Genomic DNA, 25,026 nt, shown 5'->3' on the forward strand with positions numbered 1-25,026 from the left:
TATTAAAAATACTATTATTAAAATCTTTGGGCCTCTTCTTTTCAGTTAAGTCTCTCAAAGTGATATTACCAGGGAAGAGTCTGAGTAGGCAAGGAATTGTATAGCTACTGTTGTACGTGGTCAAGATTAAAGTGTAGGTTTTAATTGTAGATTATATGTGAAATGTATGGTTAGGCCACTGAAGACTAAAGATGACAAGAATCTAAACTAAGGCAATGGTGGTAGGGGCAAGAAGAAAAGATTACAAAACTACTGAGGAAGGGAGGACATGGGACTTGGGGTCTGACGAGATATGGAAGGAAGAGTTTAGGTGACCACTGGGTTTCTAGCAGTAGTGACCAGAGAACACAGCAAAGGAACAAGTTTGAGGGGCAAGATAAGCTCATTTCACAATGTTAATTTTAAGTGGCCTGTGGGTAACATCCAAGAGACATCCCAGCTGATGATACAATTTGTTAAAGAGGTAGCTATAAAAACACAAGGCTTTTTATTTTTTTGCATGAATTTTTTCAGCTAGGAACCCTGGAGGTCAGCTAAATGAATTGTTTCATTTTAGAGATAAGGAGATAGGCCCACACAGATGTATCTACTTTCAGAAAGTTACTTAGAGAACAGAGATTAGATTTAAGAAGACTCATTCGAGGACTGTTTCAGCCCACCATGCTGCATCCCACTGGTAAATCTTGTTGGTTTTACAATTATTCAGAAAGACATACAGAGCTGTTTTCTCAGAATCCCACAATGATACGCAGAACCCCAGATGAAAGGTACAAATCCCACTTGCACTCTTTTGTCACTGCATAACTAACCTCTTAACCAAAGAGATCCTGCCATCGCTAGGTGGAGAAAATAAAGAGAAAAAGGTCAGACTGCTAGAAGTGACTTGATGAGTGACTCGAAATATCACGTTATTACTATCACCTGGCTGCACAGATCTTTGTGCTCAATTTTTAAAGAACTGCTCATTTGTCATTCTGAAAGCAAATAAAACCAGCATGTTCATCACAGACCATTTATTATATGAGGTATATGGGCGTGACAGTCACATCAGCTGTGATAAGTTGATAAGCGGAAGTGCCAAAAGCTAATTAAAAAATTGACATGATATGGGTGCCTGGGTGGCTCAGTCGGTTAAATGTCTGACTCTTGATCTCAGCTCAAGTCATAATCTTACAGTTCATGAGCTTGAGCCCCGCATTGGGCTCCACACTGACAACACAGAGACTGCTTGGGATCCTCTCTCTCCCTCTCTCTCAAAATACATAAATAAACTTTAGAGCTTTTAAAGAACCGACACACGAAGGGGCGCCTGGGTGGCTCAGTCGGTTGAGCCTCCAACTTCAGCTCAGGTCATGATCTCGTGGCTTACAGGTTTGAGCCCCGCATCAGGCTCTGTGCTGACAGCTCGGAGCCTGGAGCCTGCTTCGGATTCTGTGTTTCCCTCTCTCTCTGTCCCTCCCCCCTCATGCTCTGTCTCTCTCTCCTTCAAAAATAAACATCAAAAAAAATTTTTTTTAATTGACACTGTTAACAAACTATAATTTAAATAAAAATTTGAAAAGAAAAAAATTGACAGAAAAGACGTTATAAAGTTGAAGGCCAATGACACTCCAGTTAAGGAGTTCTTGAGAAATGAAGAAATCTTTTGAAGTAACTGGTGCTAAAAAACAAAAGCATTCAAGTAGAGTACAGAATTAGGACCTAATTTCAGAGGGAGGTATGGAGTGAGCGAGAGCAGGTTTCCAATTGTCTGCAGGTGAAGGAAGGAAGGAGATGGGGAAAGAAATGGAATGAACATTTACTGAAGAGTATGTGTGACGTGCCAAATAGTCACAATTAAATGCAGGCTTTAACTTCATCCACACATCAACTCTGTTAAGTAGCCATTATAAACACCTTACAGATGAGGAAACTGAGGCACAGAGCAGGCAGTGGTGGCAGTGTGTGACTTGCTGCACACCAGTTGTGTGTGACTGTCTGACACCCTGGCTTTGTATCTGGTTTCAACTCTTACTATCAAGCCTTAACTAGTAGTAACTTACCCTCTCCTAACACTGTAATCATCATCTGGAAATGAGGATATAATAGTATTTCCTCAGTCATTGGGAGGATTACGTATGCCACAGAAAAAGCACTCAATGTCGCGCCCGGTACGTATCAGCACTCCATAAACCAGCTATCACTGTCTAAGAACACAGCAAGTAATTGGAATACAGGAGTCCACATTTTGATTCTAAACTGAACTTCTGCACTATACCTGGTTGTGTCTTTAGGCTCCTGAGATCCTGGGGGTGGAGAGTGCAGCTGAGGGGCAGGGACAGATAACATTAATGGTGTGCTGGGAGTGTGGGTGAGGGCAGTTAAGGCAGGCAGCAGATAGGCCTGACCCTACTTTGAGGACGGTATTTAGAATTGTTAAAACAACAACAAAGTATAATTTTAAACTAAATCTTGACTTACAGGAATGGCTATAAATTATTAGCTAAGAACATTTACCAGTGTGGAAGGAAAAAAATCACCAGTAAAACTACTTACTTTACCCAATGTGTAGCACAGTTATTTCACCTCCAATACTACTGAGTTTCTAAAAATTTGTGGTTCTCTTGTCTTTTTAGATATCCTGAAAGGAGTTCTGTCACCTATATTATTTATAATTCATGTAGACAAGTTTCTCACACCAAGCAGAATAGCACTAATATCAATCTCCTTGCTAACAGAAAAATTACCTTGTTTTTCCTTTTTATAAGAACAATTTAAGGGGTGCCTGGGTGGCTCGGTTGGTTAAGCATCTGACTCTTGCTTTCTGCTCAGGTCATGATCTCATGGTCCATTGAGTTTGAGCCCTGCATCAGGCTCTACACTTGTAATTCTCTCTCTCCCTCTTTCTTTGCCCCTCCCCCACTTGCACACATGTTCTCTCTCAAAATAAATAAATAAACCTAAAAAAAAAAAAAACAAAAAAACCAAACCTTTAAACTCCAATCACTCTAATCCCAAAATGAAAGTAACTTCCTTCCTAAGAGCTCTAAGGGAGCACTGAGAGCTCCCTCTAGTGTCATGACAGCAAAATATAAGGGCCATTAAATTCTCTTGTAAGATTTACAGGTTTATTCATTCAATACCTTTTATATTATTAGGCCCTCACCTGGTGTCAGATGCCATGTTTATTCTCTTGGCACACATCATGGTCCTAATTATATGATATCTTCTAATATGAGCAACCACAACCTTTAAATGTATATTATATCCTAACACAGCACAGTGTGAACAGCTTTCTCCAAGCAGTGCTGCTACCCCATTCAGTTCACATTAATTGCATAAAGCTAATAAAATGCTAATGAAGTAAATAGTTTAATGTAGTATAGATATCTGACAAGTGCATTAACTTCTTTCTCTTTGTTCTCATTTATGAATTTAAGATAACAGCAATGTGAGCCAATCTGATCCCAACAATCAGCTTTAGCATGTTAGGGAGGCAATTTTCTGAAACTGCCAAGAGAGATTAGACGTAGAGGCATAATTCCTTGACACTTTAAATGCAATACTGATTGACTGTGAATAAAAAACCAAAACCTTTAACATGCCAAGTCACTTTTCCTGTCCTGTAATATCAGCTAAAGGTATTCAATGAATATGGATTCCCCGACCAAGTAAGATTAAGATATACTGGGTTGGGGGTGTCTGGGTGGCTTGATTAAACATCCAACTTTGGCTCAGACCCTGGAGCCTGTTTCAGATTTTGTGTTTCCCTCTCTCTCTGCCCCTCCCCTGCTCATGCTCTCTCTCAAAAAATAAAATAAAATGTTAAGGAAAAAAAAAAAAAAAAAAAGGATATACTGGGTTAAACCAAATTAAGGTGCTTCTTTATTGAAGGGGCTCTCTCAGAATTTCTAGTATGCTAATGTACATGGTGAATTTCCTGTTCAGGACGGTATGAAGCTTTTCCCAAACTTACTTGACTATGGAATCTTTTTTCTCCCAGAATATCTAATGACATCAAAGAAGCTAATGTTCAATGGAACAGAGTTTGGGAAATGATCTAATCCAAAGTTCCATCAGTTCCTCTGCTCTCATCATAAATTTCCAGCACTTGACTCAATGCATGAAACTGACCCCTTTCCTGCTTTCCTAGTATCTTCCCCACTGGTAGCCACTTACTTTGCTTTGGGATCTCAGTGCTCTGGAATCTCAAATGCCTTGTAATCCTCTGGTTCTTTCTGATTAAAAAAGCAAGTGGCTTCAAAGTTTATGACATCATACAAGGTATCAATCTCCTTTATACTCCAAACAAATCATTCTGTTCTCTCTCAAGTGCTGAAATAGGAGATGCCGCTCTCTTTCACACACCTTATCTATGGACACATCCTGAATGTAGCCTGTAGCCTAGCTGGAAGACAAAGTATGACAGTTCAGTGTTCAGACTTGGCTAAAAGATCAGACTACCTCAATCATCCCCAAGGAATGCAAGGGCCAACAGGGCAGCACAGCCAGACTCTAGGGAACTCAGCACAGAGAGCCATTTGGAGTCACATTGAGAAGTGAAGGTGCCCAAGCCCGGGTGTAAAGTAAGGAAAGGGGAGGAGTGTGTAAGGCTCGGAGGAGACATGGGAACAGCACAGCTTTTTGAATCCCCTGGAGTTGACTCGTCACAGTGCAGCCCCAGGAGCTGGCTGCTGCCAACAGAATTCCTAACAAACATAAAATAAGACTTGAAGCTAAATGTGAATGATAAAAAGATCTATTTTGGATGATCACTTTTCATTGTTTTTCAGAGTAATTAAGAATAGTATGTTTATTGCAGAAGAATGAACCTGGACCACTTTCTTACACCATACACAAAAATAAACTCAAAATGGATTAAAGACCTAAATGTAAGATAGGAAGCCATCAAAATCCTCGAGGAGAAAGCAGGCAAAAACCTCTTTGGTCTTGGCCACAGCAACTTCTTACTCAACACGTCTCCGGAAGCAAGGGAAACAAAAAGCAAAAATGAACTATTGGGACCTCATCAAAATAAAAGCTTCTGTACAGCGAATGAAACAATCAGCAAAACTAAAAGGCAACCAAAAGAATGGGAGAAGATGTTTGCAAACGACATATCAGATAAAGGGTTAATATCCAAAATCTGTAAGGAACTTATCAAACTCAACACCCAAAAAACAATAATCCAGTGAAGAAATGGGCAAAAGACATGGACAGACACTTCTCCAAAGAAGACATCCAGATGGCCAACTGACACATGAAAAAATGCTCCACATCACTCATCATCAGGGAAATACAAATCAAAACCACAATGAGATACCACCTCACACTTGTCAGAATGGCTAACATTAACAACTCTGGCAATGACAGATGTTGGCGAGGACGCGGAGAAAGAGAATCTTTTTTGCACTGCTGGTGGGAATGCAAACTGGTGCAGCCACTCTGGTAAACAGTATGGAGGTTCTTCAAAAAATTAAAAATAGAACTACCCTATGACCCAGCAATTTTACTACTAGGTATTTATCCAAGGGATACAGGTATGCCGTTTTGAAGGGACACACACACCCCCTAATGTTTATAGCAGCACTATGAACAACAGCCAAAGTATGGAAAGAGCCCAAATGTCCATCTATGGATGGAGCCTGCTTAAGATTCTCTCTCTGTCTGCCCCTCCCCCTTCTTGTGTGCTCTCTCTCTAAAATAAAAAGAATAGTATGTTTATTTAAGTTGGGGTTCATAATACCTTTTTACACTGAAGATGGATCTATTTTCTCAAGTTATTTGATACTTCCCCCTAGAGCTAAACGCCAGAGAAAAGCCTTTAGAACACAAGGCATTTTTGGAGATACTGGTTGCCGAAACAGTAAGTAAGTAAAACTCAATCAAGTAAATCAAGGCCTGTCTCATTTCATGTCACTGAACTTTTCTTTTTAAAGTTTATTTATTTATTTTGACAGAGGCAGAGACAGCACGAGTGGGGTAGGGGCAGAGAGAGAGAGAGAGACAGAGAGACAGAGAGAGAGAGAGAGAGAGAGAGAGAGAGAGAGAGAGAAGGAGAGAGATGAATCCCAAACAGGCTCTGCACTGCCAGGACAGAGCCCAATGCAGGGCTTGAACCCAAGAACTGTGAGATCATGACCTGAGCTGAAATCAAGAGTTGGACGCTCACTGACTGAGCCACCCAGGCGCCTCCTCCTATCACTGAATTTGCAAATTCTCTTTTTGAGAGAGACAGAGTGTGTGCACACACATGGCAGAGGAGCAGAGGGAGAAGGAGAATCTCAAGCAGGCTGCATGCCCAGTGCAGAGCCCAACATAGGGCTGATTTCACAACTGACTGTGAGATCAGGACGTGGGTCAAAATCAAGAGCTGGATGCCCAACCAACTGAGCCATCCAGGTGCCCCTGTAAATTCTCTTAATAAAGTCTGTACATGCACAACTCAAAAGGTCATTTAAATTTATAATAGAAACCCATTTAAAAAATATAAAATAAAAAAAAATTGAAAAAAGGGCACTTGGGTGGCTCAGTCAGTTAAATGTCCGACTTTGGCTCAGTCGTGATCTCACAGTTCATGAGTTCAAGCCCTGCATCAAGCTCTCTGCTGTCAGTGCAGAGCCTGCTTCGGATCCTCTGCCTCCCTCTCTCTCTGCCGCTCCCCCCATTCATGCACATGCGCTCTCCCTCTCTCTCAAAAATAAATAAAACATTTCTAAAATAAACTATATTAAAAAGTATAAAATAAACTATGACTAAAAGAAATCCATTGCTACATAACTAAAGTTATGTAATTATAGATTTATTTATAAAATAACAAAAGATTTAGGAATAGATCTGTTTATTATACTGTGAAAATGGTCTTGGTACATGTGAGAAATATTATATACTTTAAGGACAGCATTCAGAACTGTTAAGACAAAAGACAAACTATAATTTTAAACTCAATCTTGATTTAAGGGAAGGCTATTAAATTATTGGCTGGAATGCATTCAGCATGAACTCAGATTCTATATAACATAAAGCATGAAAGAGTACAAAAGATGTTGGGAGTCCAGTAAGCCCATACCTAAATATTAACTGTAAAACTGCAAGGACTTTTTTTTTTTTAAATCTTATACACTAGTTTTCTTCTGAGACAAGTTGATTTTATCTCCAAGACTTAAGGCCATTCCCTGTAAAGAAGAATGAAAATGTTTATAATTATTAAAACTACATAAAATCAGTAGGTTATTCTATCTTAACCAAGTCCCCATTCAATAAGACATCAATAATGAGGGGCGCCTGGGTGGCTCAGTCCATTAAGCATCCAACTTCAGCCCAGGTCATGATCTTGCAGTTCATGAATTCGAGCTCCACATCGGGCTCTGTGCTGACAGCTTAGAGCCTGCAGCCTGCTTTGGATCTTCTGTCTCTCTCTCTCTGCCCCTCCCCGGCTTGTACTCTCTCTCAAAAATAAATAAAACATTAAAAAGTAATAATGAAACCAAGGATATACAAAACAGACTCAACTCAACTTTACTTTGTTAAGTACTTTTAGTGCTAGATTTACAAATAGTCAATAGATTTGTAGCCTGGATTTCAAAAATTATAGAGAACCCATTTCACAAACACCCTACGGGAACCAATCTGTTTTAGGCAAATAATGCAGAATGACAGGCCCAAAAAGTGGGCCATTTTAATGAAGCAGAAGTTTTATTTCTATTAAGAGAATACTATTATTACATACATACATACATACATCTAATACATAAAACACTAGTATGATAGAGAATACTACATATAGAAATAATGAAGAAATGCATTCTTCCTTTTTATTCAGTTTAGAGATGATCTCAAAAAAAAACCCCAATTGTTACCTGACTCTTTGCACGAATTCTTATGTGGCCTGTAACAGGGGCCTCTGGTCCCTGTTGAATTGGCTTTTCAATGCTGACATTTGCAAGTGCATCTTCTCCAAATATGGAACGGGCATAGAGGTTGGCTGCCATAAAGCCACAGTAACCAGAAAGAGCCTGAAAGAAATTTGCGATAAATTCAATACTTCACTAGACAACTACACATAAGCAGGACCCATCAGCATAGGTAAATTATCATTTTTCAACACAGAACTTACCATGTAGTGATGGTTACATGACTACATAAATGTGTCAAAACTCAGGAACTATATATGTAAAAAGTGTGAAGGTTACTGGGGTGCCTGGGTGGCTCAGTCAATTGAGCGTCCAACTTCGGCCCAGGTCATGATCTCACAGTTCGTATGTTCAAGCCCCACATCAGGCTCTCTACTGGCAGCACAGAGCCTGGAGCCTGCTTCGGATTCTGTGTCTCTGTCTGTCTCTGCCCCTCCCTTGCTCTCTCTCAAAAAATAAATAAACATTAAAAAAAAATTTTTTTTTAAAAGTGTGAAGGTTACCGTGTCTGTATTATGCCTTAGGAAAAATGACTTCAATCAAAGACACAACACTTATTCCAGTTTGTATTTTTACATTCCCTGTTTACTTACAGTTTCCTGATTGCACCAGACCTTAAGTTCTAAGAAGGAAGAGACCATTTTTGTTTTGTTCATTACTATATATCCAGCAGCTCACAGAGTACTCGGCATATAGTATTTGTTTGTGTATCTGCTAGACTATTTTTTAAATAAACTAATATATGAATTAAAACCTATTTGGCAGAATTTTACTGGTAAAATTAGTATTATAACATTAGCAGAAATTCTACAAAGAAAAAAATTTCCATAGAGCCTCAGTTTAATTTTTCTTTCTAGTCTTTTTTCATACATATACAACTTAGAAAATTCTGTATTCGAACAGATATATTCTGACCCACAATCAGAGCCAAGAGAAAAGAGGGCATGGACATTTTTAAATTCAGTATCACAACCTATTCTGGAAGGAGCCTTTAGCTGAAAGGGAGAAGACTGACAAGGAAAACTAACTTGACTCTCAACTGGGTCACTGCACTGGGAACAAGCAGGTTGATGCATTCTGGTAGAAAAGGATAAGCGGACTGACGCATTCTGTGGGATAACTTATCTCTTAGCTAGTCCAGAATGACACTGCTTTTCTCATGCTCAACAGAAACAAAAACACACTAAAGGAAATACAACAAAGCCAGGAATCTGCCATACTACTCTCTTATCAGATTTAAGAAGTTCTCAGTTAAATCTTACCTTCTCTGGAGTGAGGCATTTCATGTTGGTTGACTTTAATATATGCTGTAAATAGTCATTTAAGTCAACAATATTTGTGTTAACTGTCACCTGCACAGAGGGAGGAAAAAAGTCAAGGAGATCAGAATCCTAACCATGAGAAAGTTATGAATTTCTTATCTTGAGGTTGAGAAAACACTCAGTTGTCATATAGAACCTCCTCAGTATTTATTGGGGAGGATGGGCAACAAAAAAAGTAAATGACATCTCTACAAAATCCAATAAACTGTAAGCTGGCATCAGAACTTTCATACATAGATAACTTCATAAAAGATCAACATGCTGTATATAAAATATTTCTAATAAAAATTAAGGCCACTTTGTAAAACCTCTTTTGGACACTGGATTCAATGGTAAATTATTATTTATACATGCAATTATTATTTATACATGTCTTTAATGTCTTGATCAATCAGATTAATAATAGAACTGCTCCCTCACCAATTTATAACAGCAACTTACTGACCTACTTGCATAATTTCTGGTGAAGACTAATTTGCAAGAATAGATTATCGAGAGACAGCTTCTCATATCTGACACTTTTTAGGGGGACTAATTTTATCAGACCATCCCTCAACACTAGCCAAATAGGAAGATAAGGAGTTCAAGGAAATCTCCCAAGGACTAACTTTGTTTTCCCATTCGAATTCAGCCCACATCTGACGGAATTCAGCATCAGTGCAAGTTGCAGGCTGGATATAGTCCATGATGTCGATGTGAATATCACTGAGGACTACACAATTTCTGTCACTTGCTGCTCCGGAGACATCATAAACTGCAATATACACACACACAAAAAGGTCCTGAATCACCAGAGGCAATCTAAAGGTAAATCTGAATGTTTTACAAATATTAACTAATACTCCCATCAATCCTATGTTGTAATATTATGATTTTCCATGTTATGGATGAGAAAACAAAAACAAAGAGAAGTCATGTAAGTTGCTCAAGGTCACAGAGTTGATTAAGTGGAAGGGCCAGGATTCAAACTCAGTTGGTAAATACACAGCAGTTGCAGTGTGTTAGGCACCCCGGGTGGATATGTAAGTAGGTAGTATTCATGGAGGCAACTACCCTAAGTAGGTGCTTAACTAATAGTTTTGAATGAATACTGAGGAGCCATGGTGCTTAATGATACAATTATTTGCTTCTACGACTGCTTTTTCCACAGCAGAGTCGAAATCTGATTGGAGTCTCTTCTCTTGACATTTCTCCACCGTCTTGACATTTCTATCATACTTTCAGAGAAAACTGAGGTTACCAAGAAAAAGTTCCTTCAATTTCTAGCCCCCTTTCTACAAACAAGTTTCTCTCTCTCTGAATCCATTCCCACCTCCTTACCCCACGTATCAGCACATCTGTGATCCCTGCTTTGGTCCAGGGCTTCATTCCACCAATCATTACCTCCCTCACTCGTGTGTTTACCTTTGTATTCTTTATGGACTTTTTTCCCTTTGTCTGTAAACATACTCACAGATCTCCCTCCCCCTCTGACTTCTCTTCAGTCTACTACCCTCTCTCATTCTTAACAAAACCAAGGTTCCAACTCAGAAGAGTCTATGCTCACTGTCTATGTCTCCATCTCCTAGTCTTCAACCCACCACCACTGTGCAAGACATACCAAAAGTGTTACTTCACTTCACTGATCGCCAAATCCAAAGGACCCTGCTTTTAGACTTCATGCTACTTGACCTTTTGAAGTTTCAGATTCTTTATGAAGAGTTTTCCTTAACTTCTTCTTGACCACATTTCAGATACCTTTGTAGGATTCTCCTCGGCTGACCCAGCTTTCAGTATTCCTGTTCTCTTAGATTCGGTTTTCAAATCCCTCTTCATGCCCTCTCTGGGGGGGGATTCTTCCATTTCTATGGCTTTCAAACAAATATTTATCTCTAGTTGAGACCTCCTGTTCAGACTCCTATCAAACTGTGCTTTGACATCTTTAGAAACTTTATTACTCAACTTGCTTAATATTTATTTTTTCTCTCAAATTTGTCCTTCTCTCCAGTTTTCCTTGTTTTGGTGACTGCCATAAATATCAACACAAGAAAGGCAATAAAACAATCTGAGGGTTATTCTAGCCCCTTCCTCCTCAATCAGTCCGTGTCCTGGGCATTCTATCTTCTTAATACTGATAATATTCAGCCCTTCCCTCCATCCCAACCTCTGCTACACTGGTTCAGACTCTGTCATCTCTCACCTGTGCTACTAAAATAGTCTGCTAGTTAACCTTCCTGCCTCCTCCAATCAGTCTTCTATCGTGTTGTTTAATCACATAACTCACTTTTAAGTCCTTAATGGCTCCCCTTTACATTAGGACAAACTGAAATCCTTAGCATGACAAAATACAGCTCCTACTAACCTTCCTAACCTCTGTACCCTCCAGTCCACTTTGAACTCCAAGTATGTCAAATTACTTGCATGTGTTCCAGCTGAATCCTTGCCTATCTGTGGAACACTTAGTAATCTTTCAAAACGCCACTTGAGCATTTAGTTGTTCCACAATGCCTTACCTAACCTTCCCTGCCCACTCCCCCCACCACTTTGAGAAAACTGACCAAATGTCTGCACAGACTCCCACTTTCCCCAGCACAAACTTCCTCGTAGCACTTACCATTCTGTATTACACATATTCTCTGTTTTCTCTGTATTCTCTATTCTACTTGTCTGTTCTCCCTTACCACAAACTACGTGAGGAAAGATCTGTTGTCCTCACCATGGTGGCCCCATCCCTGACACAGGACTTACTTTAAAAAATGCTATTGACTAAATACCTCTGTGTAAGTTAGTCCCTAGGTGGTCCGGGAACCAATGCCTGTACAATGTTTTAGACTCAGTTCAAAAGTTATCCTTTGAGGGGCACCTGGGTGGCGCAGTCGGTTAAGCGTCTGACTTCAGCCAGGTCACCATCTCGCGGTCCGTGAGTTCGAGCCCCGCGTCAGGCTCTGGGCTGATGGCTCAGAGCCCGGAGCCTGTTTCCGATTCTGTGTCTCCCTCTCTCTCTGCCCCTCCCCGTTCATGCTCTGTCTCTCTCTGTCCCAAAAATAAATAAACGTTGAAAAAAAAAAATTAAAAAAAAAAAAGTTATCCTTTGATAACATATCCTCTTCCTCTGTAAAGCCTTCAGTACAGTCAGCATTTTTCCTGTATGATCTCAAAGCGTATAGTATATAAACTAGTACCAATCACATTGTGCTGTACTTATATATTTACTTATCTATCTCCTCCTTTTGCTTGGCAGTTTCTTGAAGACAATGACCCTCTATGGTTCATTTCCGTACATCCGTGAACAGAGTACAGTGCTTACAATAGCAGGTGCCCCATAAATGACGAATGGGTGAATGAATGAATGAATGGAATAGATTCAGGTGCTGTCCTCAAGAAATGGCATACAGCTACTCTTTACAGAAATTCTTTAATAAAAATATTCAAACATCACAGGCTATAAAACAATTCCTTACCTATGTTACCAAAAATTATTCCATTTTCTGTTGATGCTACTTTGACATTAGCTTTAATATTTGCAAAATCATGAGGAGCAAGAGTCAAAGGAGATGGCTTTTCCACAAGTTTCAGATCCCCTGAGAAAACATTGAGATATGGTTAAAAAATTATTAAATCACATATATATTTCTCAAATCATAAATCACACATCTCCCTAAAAATAAAATCTTAAAATGTATGCAACTTAATTGCTTCTAGCAAAATAAGGAACAAGAGAAATGTTAGGATTCAAATATTTTGAGGAAAAAAATAAATCATTTAACATCTTATTCACATCAATATGCACATTTTTAAAAACAGGCTTCTCAGAATAATTCTATATTTAATTCGTGTGTGTGTGTGTGTGTGTGTGTGTGTGTCTATTTGGGGCATACCATTTTATCTCAATGACTGAATACAAACTTCTCAAAAATCTTAAGTTTTAAATTATAATATACTCCATTATAAACAAAGATAAAATAATCCACAGAAAGACTTGTAAATGCTTAGAAACAGTTTTTTGTTTTTGTTTTTTTTTTTAATACAGGCATCAAGCTATATTGAGGAAGACAGGGCAGAAGTATCTTTTCCCTTGATATCTTAAAGTCCTTTAACTCTTGCTTCAGTCACACAAAATTTCTAAAAGGCACTGTACTCACTATTCCTGTACACAATTTGTATTTTCCAACTTCAAAGCCAGCTGTAGAAGTGGTCAGAGAGAGTAGGATTCATGTGTCTTTATTAAGAAGAAAAAGACATCTCAAGCTGCTAACTGTAACAATATTACTTTGGTAGGTATTAGTTACAGACTCAGAAAATCCCTAGTTCTGTTCTAAGGCAATTAAAAATTTAACTAAGTGAACCATGTGGTAAATCCATAACTTTAATAGCTCTTATTAATTTCTAGAAAAACTGATATTTGTTATTTTACTGAACAAACCCATCTGGATGTACCAAGAGCATAAACCTAAGAAAGGCAGTGTCACAGAGGTTCAAAATATTGGGAGCTGAAGGAGACTAAACATTAAATGTAAAACTAATAAGCCTTGATACAAAATGTCACAAAGACTCAAGAGAATTCTTACACTAAAACTTGTACACTTCCCTTATTAATTTGTCATAAAGACTTGCTATGTAATAATATCTTTCCTTTATGGTAAATGTCCTTACCCAGAGTAGCTAACTCTAACGTGCAGTTCTGCAAAGTATCACTGGTTTGGTTCACAACAAGTACATCCAGGACGATATCATACTGGTTGACATGGACATAAGCTTCTGCATATACAGGATCTGAGAAACCTGTCAACTGGGTGACCTATCAAACAAAAATAAAGAGATAATCAAGTTACCAAGACCATTTAACCAAATATATCCCTAGCCAAATGACTAACTGTGTTAGGTAATTAATTAACAGGTGTACTTAGACAAATCATTTTGAAGTAGATAAAATAAAACTATTTTATAATGTAGATGTGGGTAACTGAAACGGAGACATTAGAAATAACAGGTGCTAGACTTTACAGCTGGGTAGGAGAAAGATGAGCAAATACATTAAACATGATCTCCATTTAGGAACCGAATAGATTTGGATACATTTTCAGTTAAATCCCTCAGCATCTAAACTTACTAGTTGCTCTCCAAAACTTGGGAACTAAATAAAATCCAGATCATGTGGTAGTCCCTGCTACCTAAGCTCAGGAACTAAATAGATTATATAGCAAGAAATGCTTGTAATTCCACAAAGATAAATTTTATACACTTCTCCCACCATATTTTTTAAAAACACCCATGTATAGCATTTTAAACATAATATTGTCACCAAAAACACATGCAGCAAAAGAAAAAAAAACAGATTAAAACTGGATTATGTCAAAATGAAAAACTTTTGTGCATCAGAGGACATTATTAACAGAGTGAAAAGACAACCTGTAGAATGGGAGAAAATATTTGCCAATCATACATTTGGTAAGGGACTTATGATCCAGCAATTTCACCTCTGAGTATAATCCAAAAGAAATGAAAGTAGTGCCTCAAAGAGATATTTGTGCACCCATGTTCAAAAAGCATTATTCACCAACAGTCAAAAGGTGGAAGTAATCCAAGTGTCTACCAACAGATAAATGGATAAACAATTATTCAGAATGGAGTATTACTCAGCCTTTAAAAAGAATTCTGACACATACTACACCATGAATGAACCCTGAAGAGGTTAAGTGAAATAAGCCAGTCACAAAAGGGCAAATTCTGTATGATTCTGCTAATATGAGGTGCCTGGAACAATCATTCATAGTGATAGAAAGCAGACTGGTGGTTGTCAGAGACTTAGGGGAGGCGGGTATGGGAAGTTATTGTTCAATGGGCACAGAGTCTCAACTTTGCAAGATGAAAAAAGTTCTGGGGATGGATGGATGGATGCTGGTGACAGTTGCACAATAATGTGAACATACTCAGTGCCACCGAACTGTAAGGGGCTTGGGGTGCCTAGGTGGCTCAACCAGTTAAGTGTTCGACTCTTGATTGCAGCTCAGTCATGATCTCAAGGTGGGTTTGAGCCCTGCGCTGGGCTCTGTGCTGACAGGAAGGAGCCTGCTTGGGATTCTCTCTCCCTTGCTCTCTGCCTCTCCCCTGTTTGTGCACATACATTCTCTCTCTCAAAATAAATATTTAAAAAAAAAAGAATACTTAAGAGGATAAATTTGATTTTATGGAAATTATATCACAATTTAAAAAAATTAATTAAAAACATTAAAAACTCTAATATTGTTGATGTCAATTCCCAATTATAAGGGAGAGAAAGTGTTTCAGTAGTTCCAATTCTGCTACTAACCATATCTAGGACCAATCAATTTGAGATTGTTTACTCTCACCTAATAGATGAAAGGAGTGAACTAGATCATTGATTTGTGAATTTATGTATTAAGAATAGAATAGTTTTCCTAATAAAATCCTATATGGTACTCAAAATACTAGGAATATAAAAAAGTGGGGTCACACTGTTTAAAATAACAGGGGACAAAGGGTGCCTGGTGGCTCAGTTGGTTAAGCATCTGACTTTGGCTCAGGTCTCACGGTTTGTGAGTTCGAGCCCCACATTGGGCTCTGTGCTATCAGTGCAGAACCTGCTTCAGATCCTCTGTCTCCCTCTCTGTCCCTCCCCAGCTTGGGCTCACTCTCTCTCAAAAATAAACAAGCATTACAAAAATATAATGTAACAAGGGACAGAAGAAACTGAGGGCAGGGTGTCAGAGCAGAGGCCAGAGCCCTGTCCTTTAAAAGTTTTAGTTAATCTTTTAGGATCTCCCAGCTTATGTGTTAGTCTATGATTCCACAAACAACTGGAACAAGTTATAAAACCATCTATTGGACTTATAGTACTACTGTAGAGTAAAATACTTTATTGGAATCTGAGGGTTTTTTTAAGCATTTTATTTTTTTTTAAAGTTTGTTTATTTTTGAGAGAGGGTGCACATGCATGCGCACAAGCAGAGGATGGGCAGAGAGAGGAGACAGAGGAGCTGAAGTGGGCTCTGTTCTGACAGCAGACAGCCCATTGTGGGGCTTGAACACACAAACCGTGAGATCATGACCTGAGCTGAAGTTGGATGCTTAATTGACTGAGCCACCCAGGTGTCCCAGTATCTTGAGTTTAATACATGTTTCGTGAACCTATTGATCACAGTGACTTGACAAAAACTGATGCTGTGTAACAAGTTATTTTTCTTTTAAAAAACAGCGAGACCATGGGGCGCCTGGGTGGCTAAGTCAGTTGGGCATCCGACTTTGTCTCAGGTCATGATTTCACAGTTCGTGAGTTCGAGCCCCGCGTCGGGCTCTGTGCTGACAGCTTGGAGCCTGGAGCCTGCTTCAGATTTTGTGTCTCTCTCTGCCCCTGCCCTGCTCACTCTTTGTCTCTGTCTCTCAAAAAGTGAATAAATGTTTAAAAAAAAACCCAGTGAGACCAGGGGTACCTACCTGGGTGGCTCAGTCGTTTAAGTGTCCGACTCTTGATCATGCTCAGGGCATGATCTCACGGTCTTCAGATCAAGCCCTGCATTGGGCTCTGCACTGGCAGTGCAGAGCCTGCTTAAGATTCTCTCTTCCCTCTTCCCTCTGCATCCTCCCCACCCCCCCCAACAAACAAACAAACAAACTCCTGTTTAAAAAAATATGGGAGCAGCCACTTCCTAATTACTACTTTTTTTTTTTAATACTAATTTTTAAAAAAAATTTTTTTTATATTTATTTTTGAGAGACAGAGAGACAGAGCACAAGTGGGGGAGGGGCAGAGAGAGAAGGAGACAGAATCTGAAACAGGCTCCAGGCTCTGAGCTGTCAGCACAGAGCCCGACGCGGGGCTTGAACTCACAAACTGTGAGATCATGACCTGAGCCAAAGTGGACGCTTAACTGACTGAGCCACACAGGTGCCCAATTACTACTTTCTTAAGTGGCTAATTTAAATCACTTACCAATGTATTTGACATTTTGTTACCTTGTTAAGTTTAGATGCGAGGGGATCTGCTGCCTCTTTCCTCTGTGTGTTGCCCATTGCTGCCAGCAAGCTCAGCTGAAACTGATCTTCCTTGCAGTTCATTTCATTCTTAGCAGTTAGTTGCATAAAGGAAATGGGGTCATCAGGCTGTACTGTCACATTTCTCTTTTCAGATTCTTTCTGTGTTGAGAAAACAGTACACACATCTCTCTTTAATACAGAAAGGAAGACAGCTTTCTGTAGGCCTATAGGGACAGCCTTCACATAGGAGAACAGAAAAATCAACAAAATAAAAAACCACAAAGTGCTTTTATGACTTAATCATATATACCTTACCTTCTGAGATAATTTCTCTTCTTCTAGTTTAGCAGATAACATGTGAGAGAGGGACTGTCTGCATTCCTTATTGAAAATGTCATTCATTAAAGGTGAACATTCAGACAAGACCTTGAGGCACAGGGAAATTCGATCTACGTCATCATCTGTAATTGGCTTCTTAGGAAGAGACGATTTTCCCAAATGAAGGATAGTGGCCATAAGCAACATAGCCTCAGCAACAAAAGACTAGAAAAGTAGAGAAATGGATTATTATTGTCACGGTTCTCCAATTCAATAATGTCACTTTATTATAACTCACAATCCAAGGAATAAACCTAATTTTCGCTTCACTCAAATAAGATTTCAAATGCTTTAGATTTTATCGCCATATATTTGATACACCCTTTTCCTGCCTATCTTTTTAACTGCCACCCTCTAATACCTTCATTAACCTTCAACTGAAATAGCAATGGCTTTTTAACTGTTTTCCCTTACCTAACCCCTTCACATGCCAGTGCTATCTTTTTTTTAAATTTCCAACTACAGAAAAGTTAAAAGAATGATACATTTTACCAGTTGATGACATTATGCCACATTTGCTTTCTTATTCTGCCTGTATGTGTACACTTCCTTTTTTGACTAACCATATGAAAGCAAGGTACTCCACCCCATAAGTACTTCAGCATACACGTCTTAAGAATCAAGGCAGTTTCCTATACAACCACAATATTGTTATCTCACCTGAGAAATAGAGCAATCTAAAAATATATATACTATATACTTATATTCAAATAAATTTTCCTAATGTCACAAAATGTTTTTATTGTTTTTTTGATCCAGGATCAGCTTCATCAATCTTACTTGGCTGTTATTCTCTTTAGTCCTTTCTAATCTAGACCAGTACCCCCTGGCTTTCTGTACTATTTTCCAGAAATGAAAACCCATTTAAGAGACACTTCTGGGATAAAATAGACAGTGACTGACTAGATGAAAATACTGGAGAGAGAGGTCTTTCCTTCACTGGGCCTTGACTGATCCTAGCAAACAAACGACTGGCTTCATAAACCCTTACATCTCTTCCACAAGGTACCATTATCGTATTACTTTGTCAATTTTACAATAACGTTATATTACTATGTCCGTTTCCCCATTACCATAAGCTCTTTATTTTTAATAGTTTTAAATATTTATTTTGAGAGAGTGTGCATGCACGCACACACAAGTGAGAGACGGGCAGAGAGAGAGGGGGAGAGAAAATCCCAAGCAGGCTCTCCGCGGTCAGCATGGAGCCTGACACAGGGCTTGATCTCACCACCATGAGATCATGACCTGAGCTGAAATCAAGAGTCAGATTCTTAACCAATTGGGCCACCCAGGTGTCCCCATAAGCCCTTTAATGACAACAACTTCAGCATTTCCTTTTAGGTCCTTCACTGTTCAGTGCATATAGCAGACACTCAATATTTGCTAGGTAAATGCAGGATAAATAAGCTTACATTTTGCTTTTTCTTCTCCTGAACCAAAGCTACATAGCGCAAGGCAATCTTGGTCAGAGTTGTGGCAAGGGAGGCAGCAACAAAGAAATCTCCATCCAGAAGGAATCCTCTTAGGGGAGGTCTGCAAAGCAACCACAAAAAGTGAAACCCACCCACCCTTTCTTAAGCAGCATACAGTTTTTGCAGAAATGATTCCAATAAGCCTATTTAACAATCTCACTGCCACCCTTCAGTGAAAAGGATTCTCAGTTTCCTCCTTAGCTTTTAGAATGGAAAAAGGAAAATATACATGGTTTTACAGCTTATCCTCAAAAGATGCTAGAGCCACTGAATATGGAAAAAGAAAATGATTACCAGTGTATGTACTGGAGCCAATGAGCTACATTCAAATTCCAGCTTATCTATTTATTGTTTCCCTATGGGTAAGTTACAAACTTTTCTAACAGAAGAGGAATTTGAAGTATCTTCTGTAAAACGCGGATAATCATATACTGCATTTCAACAAGTTGTTGTTAATAGACAAACTACTTAGCACAGTGCCTAGCATACAGTAAACAACTGTTAAAATTTTAGGCATCATTTTTATCTTCGTTATAAAAGTGGGAGTGCAAAATAAGGCAGAAACATCAAATTGTTATTCCATCAATTAGAAGTGGAAAATCTTCAAAATATGTTTCCCAAGTACTAATACAGACAATGAAACTCACAAAGTTACCTCTACTTTGCATTTTCTATGTGAGTAAATTGATTTTAAACAGAACAGTTCTTTCAATGAAAGTAGTTTTAAGAAGCAGAGATTCAAGCCATTAACACAATTCCTGGGAGAAAGAAATTAAATGTCCTCCTTTCAAGTATCTTAAATGGCTAAGATTTCCATTTTGGTCAAAAAAAGCAAACTAATCAGAGAAAAACCACTTGTCCTATCACAGGAGTGATAACTTAAACAGTACAGATGGTAAGGTACAGGTGCTGCAAATTACCTTTCATCCTCTTTCTTGGTGGGTCGGGAACTACTAAGGGCGCTCTGAGTTGCATAGGTGCCCATCTCAGTTACTAACTTCTGAACTGGCCCCACAGTCATTTCCTCTTCAGGTTTTAATTCACCAGCTTCTTTCTTTATTTCTGACTCTACGATTGGGATCTAAAAATCAATTGGAATATCAATTTAGTAATAATATCAACCGCAAGCAAATTGTATTTAAATATTCAATCATTTCTATGGAGGAGGCAATTCCCCCGAGGGGATTTTTGCAACTCTGCATTCAATTTTCTTTCCTTCCCTGGGCAATGTAGTGAGGAGAACAGGGCTTTGGAGTGAATGCCACTTACTTGTTGAATGGTTCTGGGCAAGTTAATTAAACTACTTTGAGTCTCAGTTTCTCTCTTAAATGGAAATCTTAATTCTATTCATACAAGTTACTTTATAGGAAAATGCTTAGGACAGTGACTAAGAGTAGATACTTACTAAGCCTTACTCCTCTTCTCTATCCCTTCCCCTGCAATCCTAGCCCTAACAGCACCTATGCTAAAATGAAATAAACCTGACTTGTATGTACATAGTAACTTCATCAACTACCTTTTTTAAAAAACCAAATGGCTACTATGTATTTATTCCTCAATACCAATCCAATCATCTAACTTAAGAGCTCTTCAATCATTAACTATCAATTCCCTGATTTCATAAGTGAAAAACCTAAAGTCCAGTCATGTTAAGAAACTTAGATCCAAGGTCCCAGAGTTAATTACCAGCAGAAGCGAAACTGTAACCAAGGTCTCCTGACAAGCACTGTTCTTCCTATTCTACCATATGGTGGGATGAGGAAACACTGCCAGTTTTAGTACAGAAATATTCTAATGTCAGCCCAGTTCTTATAATATTTACATTCTCCTTTCAAAACATAAAGGCTAGCACAGAGTTTTACAAGTCTTTTTTTTTAAACATAGAACCTCTTGTTCAAATAAAACCTTACCCTAAACAGTAAATAACACAGACAATGCTGTATGCAGCTCAATGCAAGGGAGAGGGATGCCCCTAATTTCCCACAGCCTCTAAGCCTTAGTTATAGAGGTAATTAAGACATATTTTTCAATGTTCTTTAACCCTGACGCTACTAACTAAAAACATGAAAGAAAGCAAACCAGCACACAAAAGTCAGATTTACTGAAGTAAATACCACCATTTAAGTAGTTTTTTCTAAAGTAAGACATACCTCCCCCAGGGACCTGCGGACTTCTGTCATCACACTCTGAATGTCTTCCTTGGTACTACAGTATTCTCCCAGGATCCATAATGCTCCTCGGTAAATCCTAAGGGAAGAACACAGTTCTTGAAGCAGAGATTGTTCTCTGTGAATTTAAGCTCAAGGAAAACAACAAGATTCTGCAGTTCCAAGGGTATATGGATGAAATTTTAAGAAAGAATGTAATAAAGGCACTAAGTTTCTTTGATTCTCTCCAGAAATCACAAGGATTAAAAAGAAAATAAGTGTTCTCACCCATTATTATTACAAATATTCTAAAACTGGTAAACTCATTAGTAAAAATAAAACACCAAAATGTTTCCCAGAAAGGTGTTATCCTCCATTTAGGACAGAGTTAAGGTAAATTTTATTTTAATCACTTACTACTATAAAAACTGTATTACTTTGATGTAAAAAGTAATTCACTTTTTATTACAGCCACTGAAAAGAATAGACAAGATGCTGAACAGAACTATTAGGAAGGAGTGCAAAGGATTGGTAATACAAAAAACCCAAAAACAGAAGGAAAGCAATAATTCTCTAATTAAAAATGTTAAACTGAATAGAATCTTCAGTCACCTTTTCCCTAAGATTTTCATTAAATTTATTCAGAAAAATTTTAGAAACTAAAGCTCTAAGAGATGATGGCCACTGAAGGCAAAACTTAGATATACTTGTTTTCTCACAAAGGAAGCAAATCTTTCTCACTTCCACAAATATCAATTCATTGTCATATCATAAAAACAATTTTGCAAAACAAAAAAACAAAACAAACAAACAAACAAACAAACAAAAACAATTTTGCAATGGTCCTTTCTTTTCTATCCAGGCAGATATAATGGAAGTGTATTACACTCCACCTATCAGATGCTTTCAATGAAGCAAAGTTTGGATGCAACAGTCCTTTCTCATTAGCAAAAGCTATTTTAAGGGAAATGCATGACGTCAGATTTGGGCTGCATTTTCAATCCCTCATTTTAGTAAATGCTAATGGGGGATATAAATACTGATATCCAAAAAGTGATACCCTTTAAAAATATGTTCCTTTGCCACTTTAGGATACACCATGTTTTAGAGGAAATACGGATAGAGAAACCTAGGTCAATCATACCTACAAAAACAAATTCTGCCCATAGATTGCAGATTTACAGAGAGTAAGGTAAGGTGATGTTTACTATGACACTTATGTTGGTTTTAGTGTTTTGCTTCATGTCTTCTCTCTTGTATTTTCTACCAAATGACCCTTTAAAGATAGAAACGGTAAAATGCTTGCTTGACCTTACATTTAAACAGATGTTAAACTTACTTGACAGATTTAATAGCATGAAAGACTTCAAGCATCTTCTCAACAATAAGCATTCTCAGGTTATCAAAGCGCTGAATGGCTTCACGGACAAACTCCAAGACATCAGCGGCTGCTGCTTCATTATTGTCACTGAGAAATTCCATTAACTGAAAGGAAAAAAAAGAAAAATAGGTAAGTTATATAATTTTCAGAAAGAAAATTATCTAAGTTTTAAGAAGTAAACAAATTCACAAGAAATATAATTAATGATTTTCAAACACGTAACAAAATGTTGAGAGACAAGTACTGTTATGTAAACAAAGTCACAATGTCTTTTCTGGTTTTTGTGCAGCCAAGTTTACTACAAAAAAACTCACTATAAAACAAAAGCTGGAAATACACAACTCAAAATAAATTAATTGGATACACCTCAGTTGTAACTAAAAGCAAAATCATTTCAGAGGAAATCTGAAGTTCAAAGATAAAATTTCAAATTATAATAACATACTTCATTTATCTGACAGTGACAGAAGCCAAAGATTCTAGGTATATATATTTTTCCTATAACTAAATCCTTCAACTTTTTTTTGTTGTTTTTTTTTTGTTTTTTTTGTTTGAGAGAGTGAGCAGGGGAGGGGCAGAGAGGGAGAGAGAGAATCCCAAGCACATTTCGCACTGTCAGTGCGGAGCTCAATGCGGGGCTAAAACCCACGAACCATGAGATCGTGACCTGAGCTGAAATGAAGAGCTGGCCACTTAACTGACTGAGCCACCCAGATGCCCCTAAAGCCTTGAACTTAACAAAAAATTTTTTTTTAACGTTTTATTTATTTTTGAGAGACAGAGAGAGAGGCAGAGTGTGAGCAGGGGAGGGGCTGAGAGAGAGGGAGACACAGAATTTGAAAACAGGCTCCAGGCTCTGAGCTGTCAGCACAGAGCCCGACGTGGGGCTTGAACTCAAGAACCCTGAGATCATGCCCTGAGCCGAAGTCAGACACTTAACTGACTGAACCACCCAGGTGCCCCTAAATCCTTCAACTTGTAAAGAGATAAAACTATTTGAGAGAAATACTTATTTGCCCTACTGAATCACATATACACAGCATAATTTTGCCACAGGTAATTGTAACAAACATCAATTATAATAATACATGGAAGTATTCATCACTGTGTTTTTCTGTATTTATTAAAACAAAAAAACGTTTGTTTGTTTGTTTGTTTGTTTATTTATTTATTTATTTTTGAGAGAAAGAGAGAGAGAATCCCAAGCAGGCTCCACGCTGTCAGTGCAGAGCTCAACAGGCTTGAACTCATGAATCCTTGAGATCATGGCCTGAACTGAAATCAAGAGTCAGCCGCTTAACCGACTGAGCCACCCAGGCACTCCCGTTGTTTAGTTTTTTTTTTTTAATGTTTATTTACTTTTGAGAGAGAGAGAGACAGAGTGCAAGTGGAGGAGGAGCAGAGAGAGGAGATGCAGAATCTGAAGCAGGCTCCAGGCCCTGAGCTATTAGCACAGAGCCCAATGCAGGGCTCGAAACCACAGACTGTGAGATCATGACCTGAGCCAAAGTCGGACGCTTAACCAACTAAGCCACCCAGGCGCCCTGTTTACGTTTTTGATGTAAATGTAAGAGAAAGAAGTCAGAGTCCTTAACCTTCTGAGCTTAACAGTGAACATCAAGATCCCGTCTGACCACAAGATTTAGTGAATCTACTAGACAGTTCCAGAGTCTAAGTGCTATGTAACTCTTTTCATTCTTTTAGAGAATTTCAAAATTAAAGTCACTGGAATTACATACCACAGGAATAACATTTGCAGCCATATCTGGAAATCGGACAGAACAGGAATGCAATGTTCTCACAAGGAGTTGTCTGTATTTGTCAGTATCTTCATGCTCAGACACATTATTTGTTTTAATCACTTCCTTCTTCAGAACAATAACCAGCTAGAGAACCAAATAAAAGTGGGAATTATACCATGTTTGGCCTGACAGCTTACAACAGTGCTTTCTTTCAGAGTTTTGTTTTACCTCTTCAACATTCCTAGAAGAAACAAGATCCAGTGCTAACTGCAGAGTTTTCTTGCGTACTTCTAAGTCTGGTGTGCTCAATACTCTCAGGATGTCCATAACTAGATCCTGAGAAAGAACAAAAACTCCAGAATTAACACAAATATTAACAGAAAAAAATCCTAACCACACAATAGGGTATCTATCACCACCTTAATTCTTTAATCAATAATACAATCACTAGTGGTAGAAGAACCAGATATCTGGGGTATCCTGATGTAATGCAATATGAAGTATATAATATCACATATGATGCAAACTACAAACATTTACTCTTTATCAAGCTTTAGATCAAACATATAGTTAACAGGAAATATAGGAGTCAGAGAAACAAACTGAATGACACCACTGGGAAGTCATTAAATAAACCCACAAGGAAGAGCATCTTACAGGACCATTGGTCTGGTCTCTTCAACAAGCCCACGTCATGAAAAAAAAAATACTGCTC

The 25,026-nt window shown here is 38.3% G+C and overlaps 1 protein-coding gene across 1 annotated transcript in view; it reads right to left on the bottom strand.

Annotated features, from left to right (window-relative positions):
• Positions 1-6,760: 6,760 nt before the first annotated feature.
• Positions 6,761-25,026, bottom strand: part of COPB1 (COPI coat complex subunit beta 1) — a 35,915-nt gene continuing 17,649 nt past the window's right edge. Inside the window, exons 9-22 of the mRNA XM_030331819.2 lie at positions 24,540-24,647; positions 24,309-24,455; positions 22,528-22,673; positions 21,192-21,288; positions 19,962-20,122; positions 18,982-19,102; positions 17,504-17,731; positions 17,168-17,347; positions 13,847-13,991; positions 12,655-12,774; positions 9,823-9,968; positions 9,155-9,244; positions 7,839-7,994; positions 6,761-7,154 (exon numbers count right to left, since the gene is read on the bottom strand). Of these exons, the coding sequence (XP_030187679.1) occupies positions 7,095-7,154; positions 7,839-7,994; positions 9,155-9,244; positions 9,823-9,968; positions 12,655-12,774; positions 13,847-13,991; positions 17,168-17,347; positions 17,504-17,731; positions 18,982-19,102; positions 19,962-20,122; positions 21,192-21,288; positions 22,528-22,673; positions 24,309-24,455; positions 24,540-24,647 (1,905 nt within the window). The 3' untranslated portion in view covers positions 6,761-7,094. The remainder of the gene's footprint in view (positions 7,155-7,838; positions 7,995-9,154; positions 9,245-9,822; positions 9,969-12,654; positions 12,775-13,846; positions 13,992-17,167; positions 17,348-17,503; positions 17,732-18,981; positions 19,103-19,961; positions 20,123-21,191; positions 21,289-22,527; positions 22,674-24,308; positions 24,456-24,539; positions 24,648-25,026) is intronic.

The sequence above is a fragment of the Lynx canadensis genome, chromosome D1 (assembly GCF_007474595.2).
Source record: "Lynx canadensis isolate LIC74 chromosome D1, mLynCan4.pri.v2, whole genome shotgun sequence".
NCBI classification, from domain to species: Eukaryota; Metazoa; Chordata; class Mammalia; order Carnivora; family Felidae; genus Lynx; species Lynx canadensis.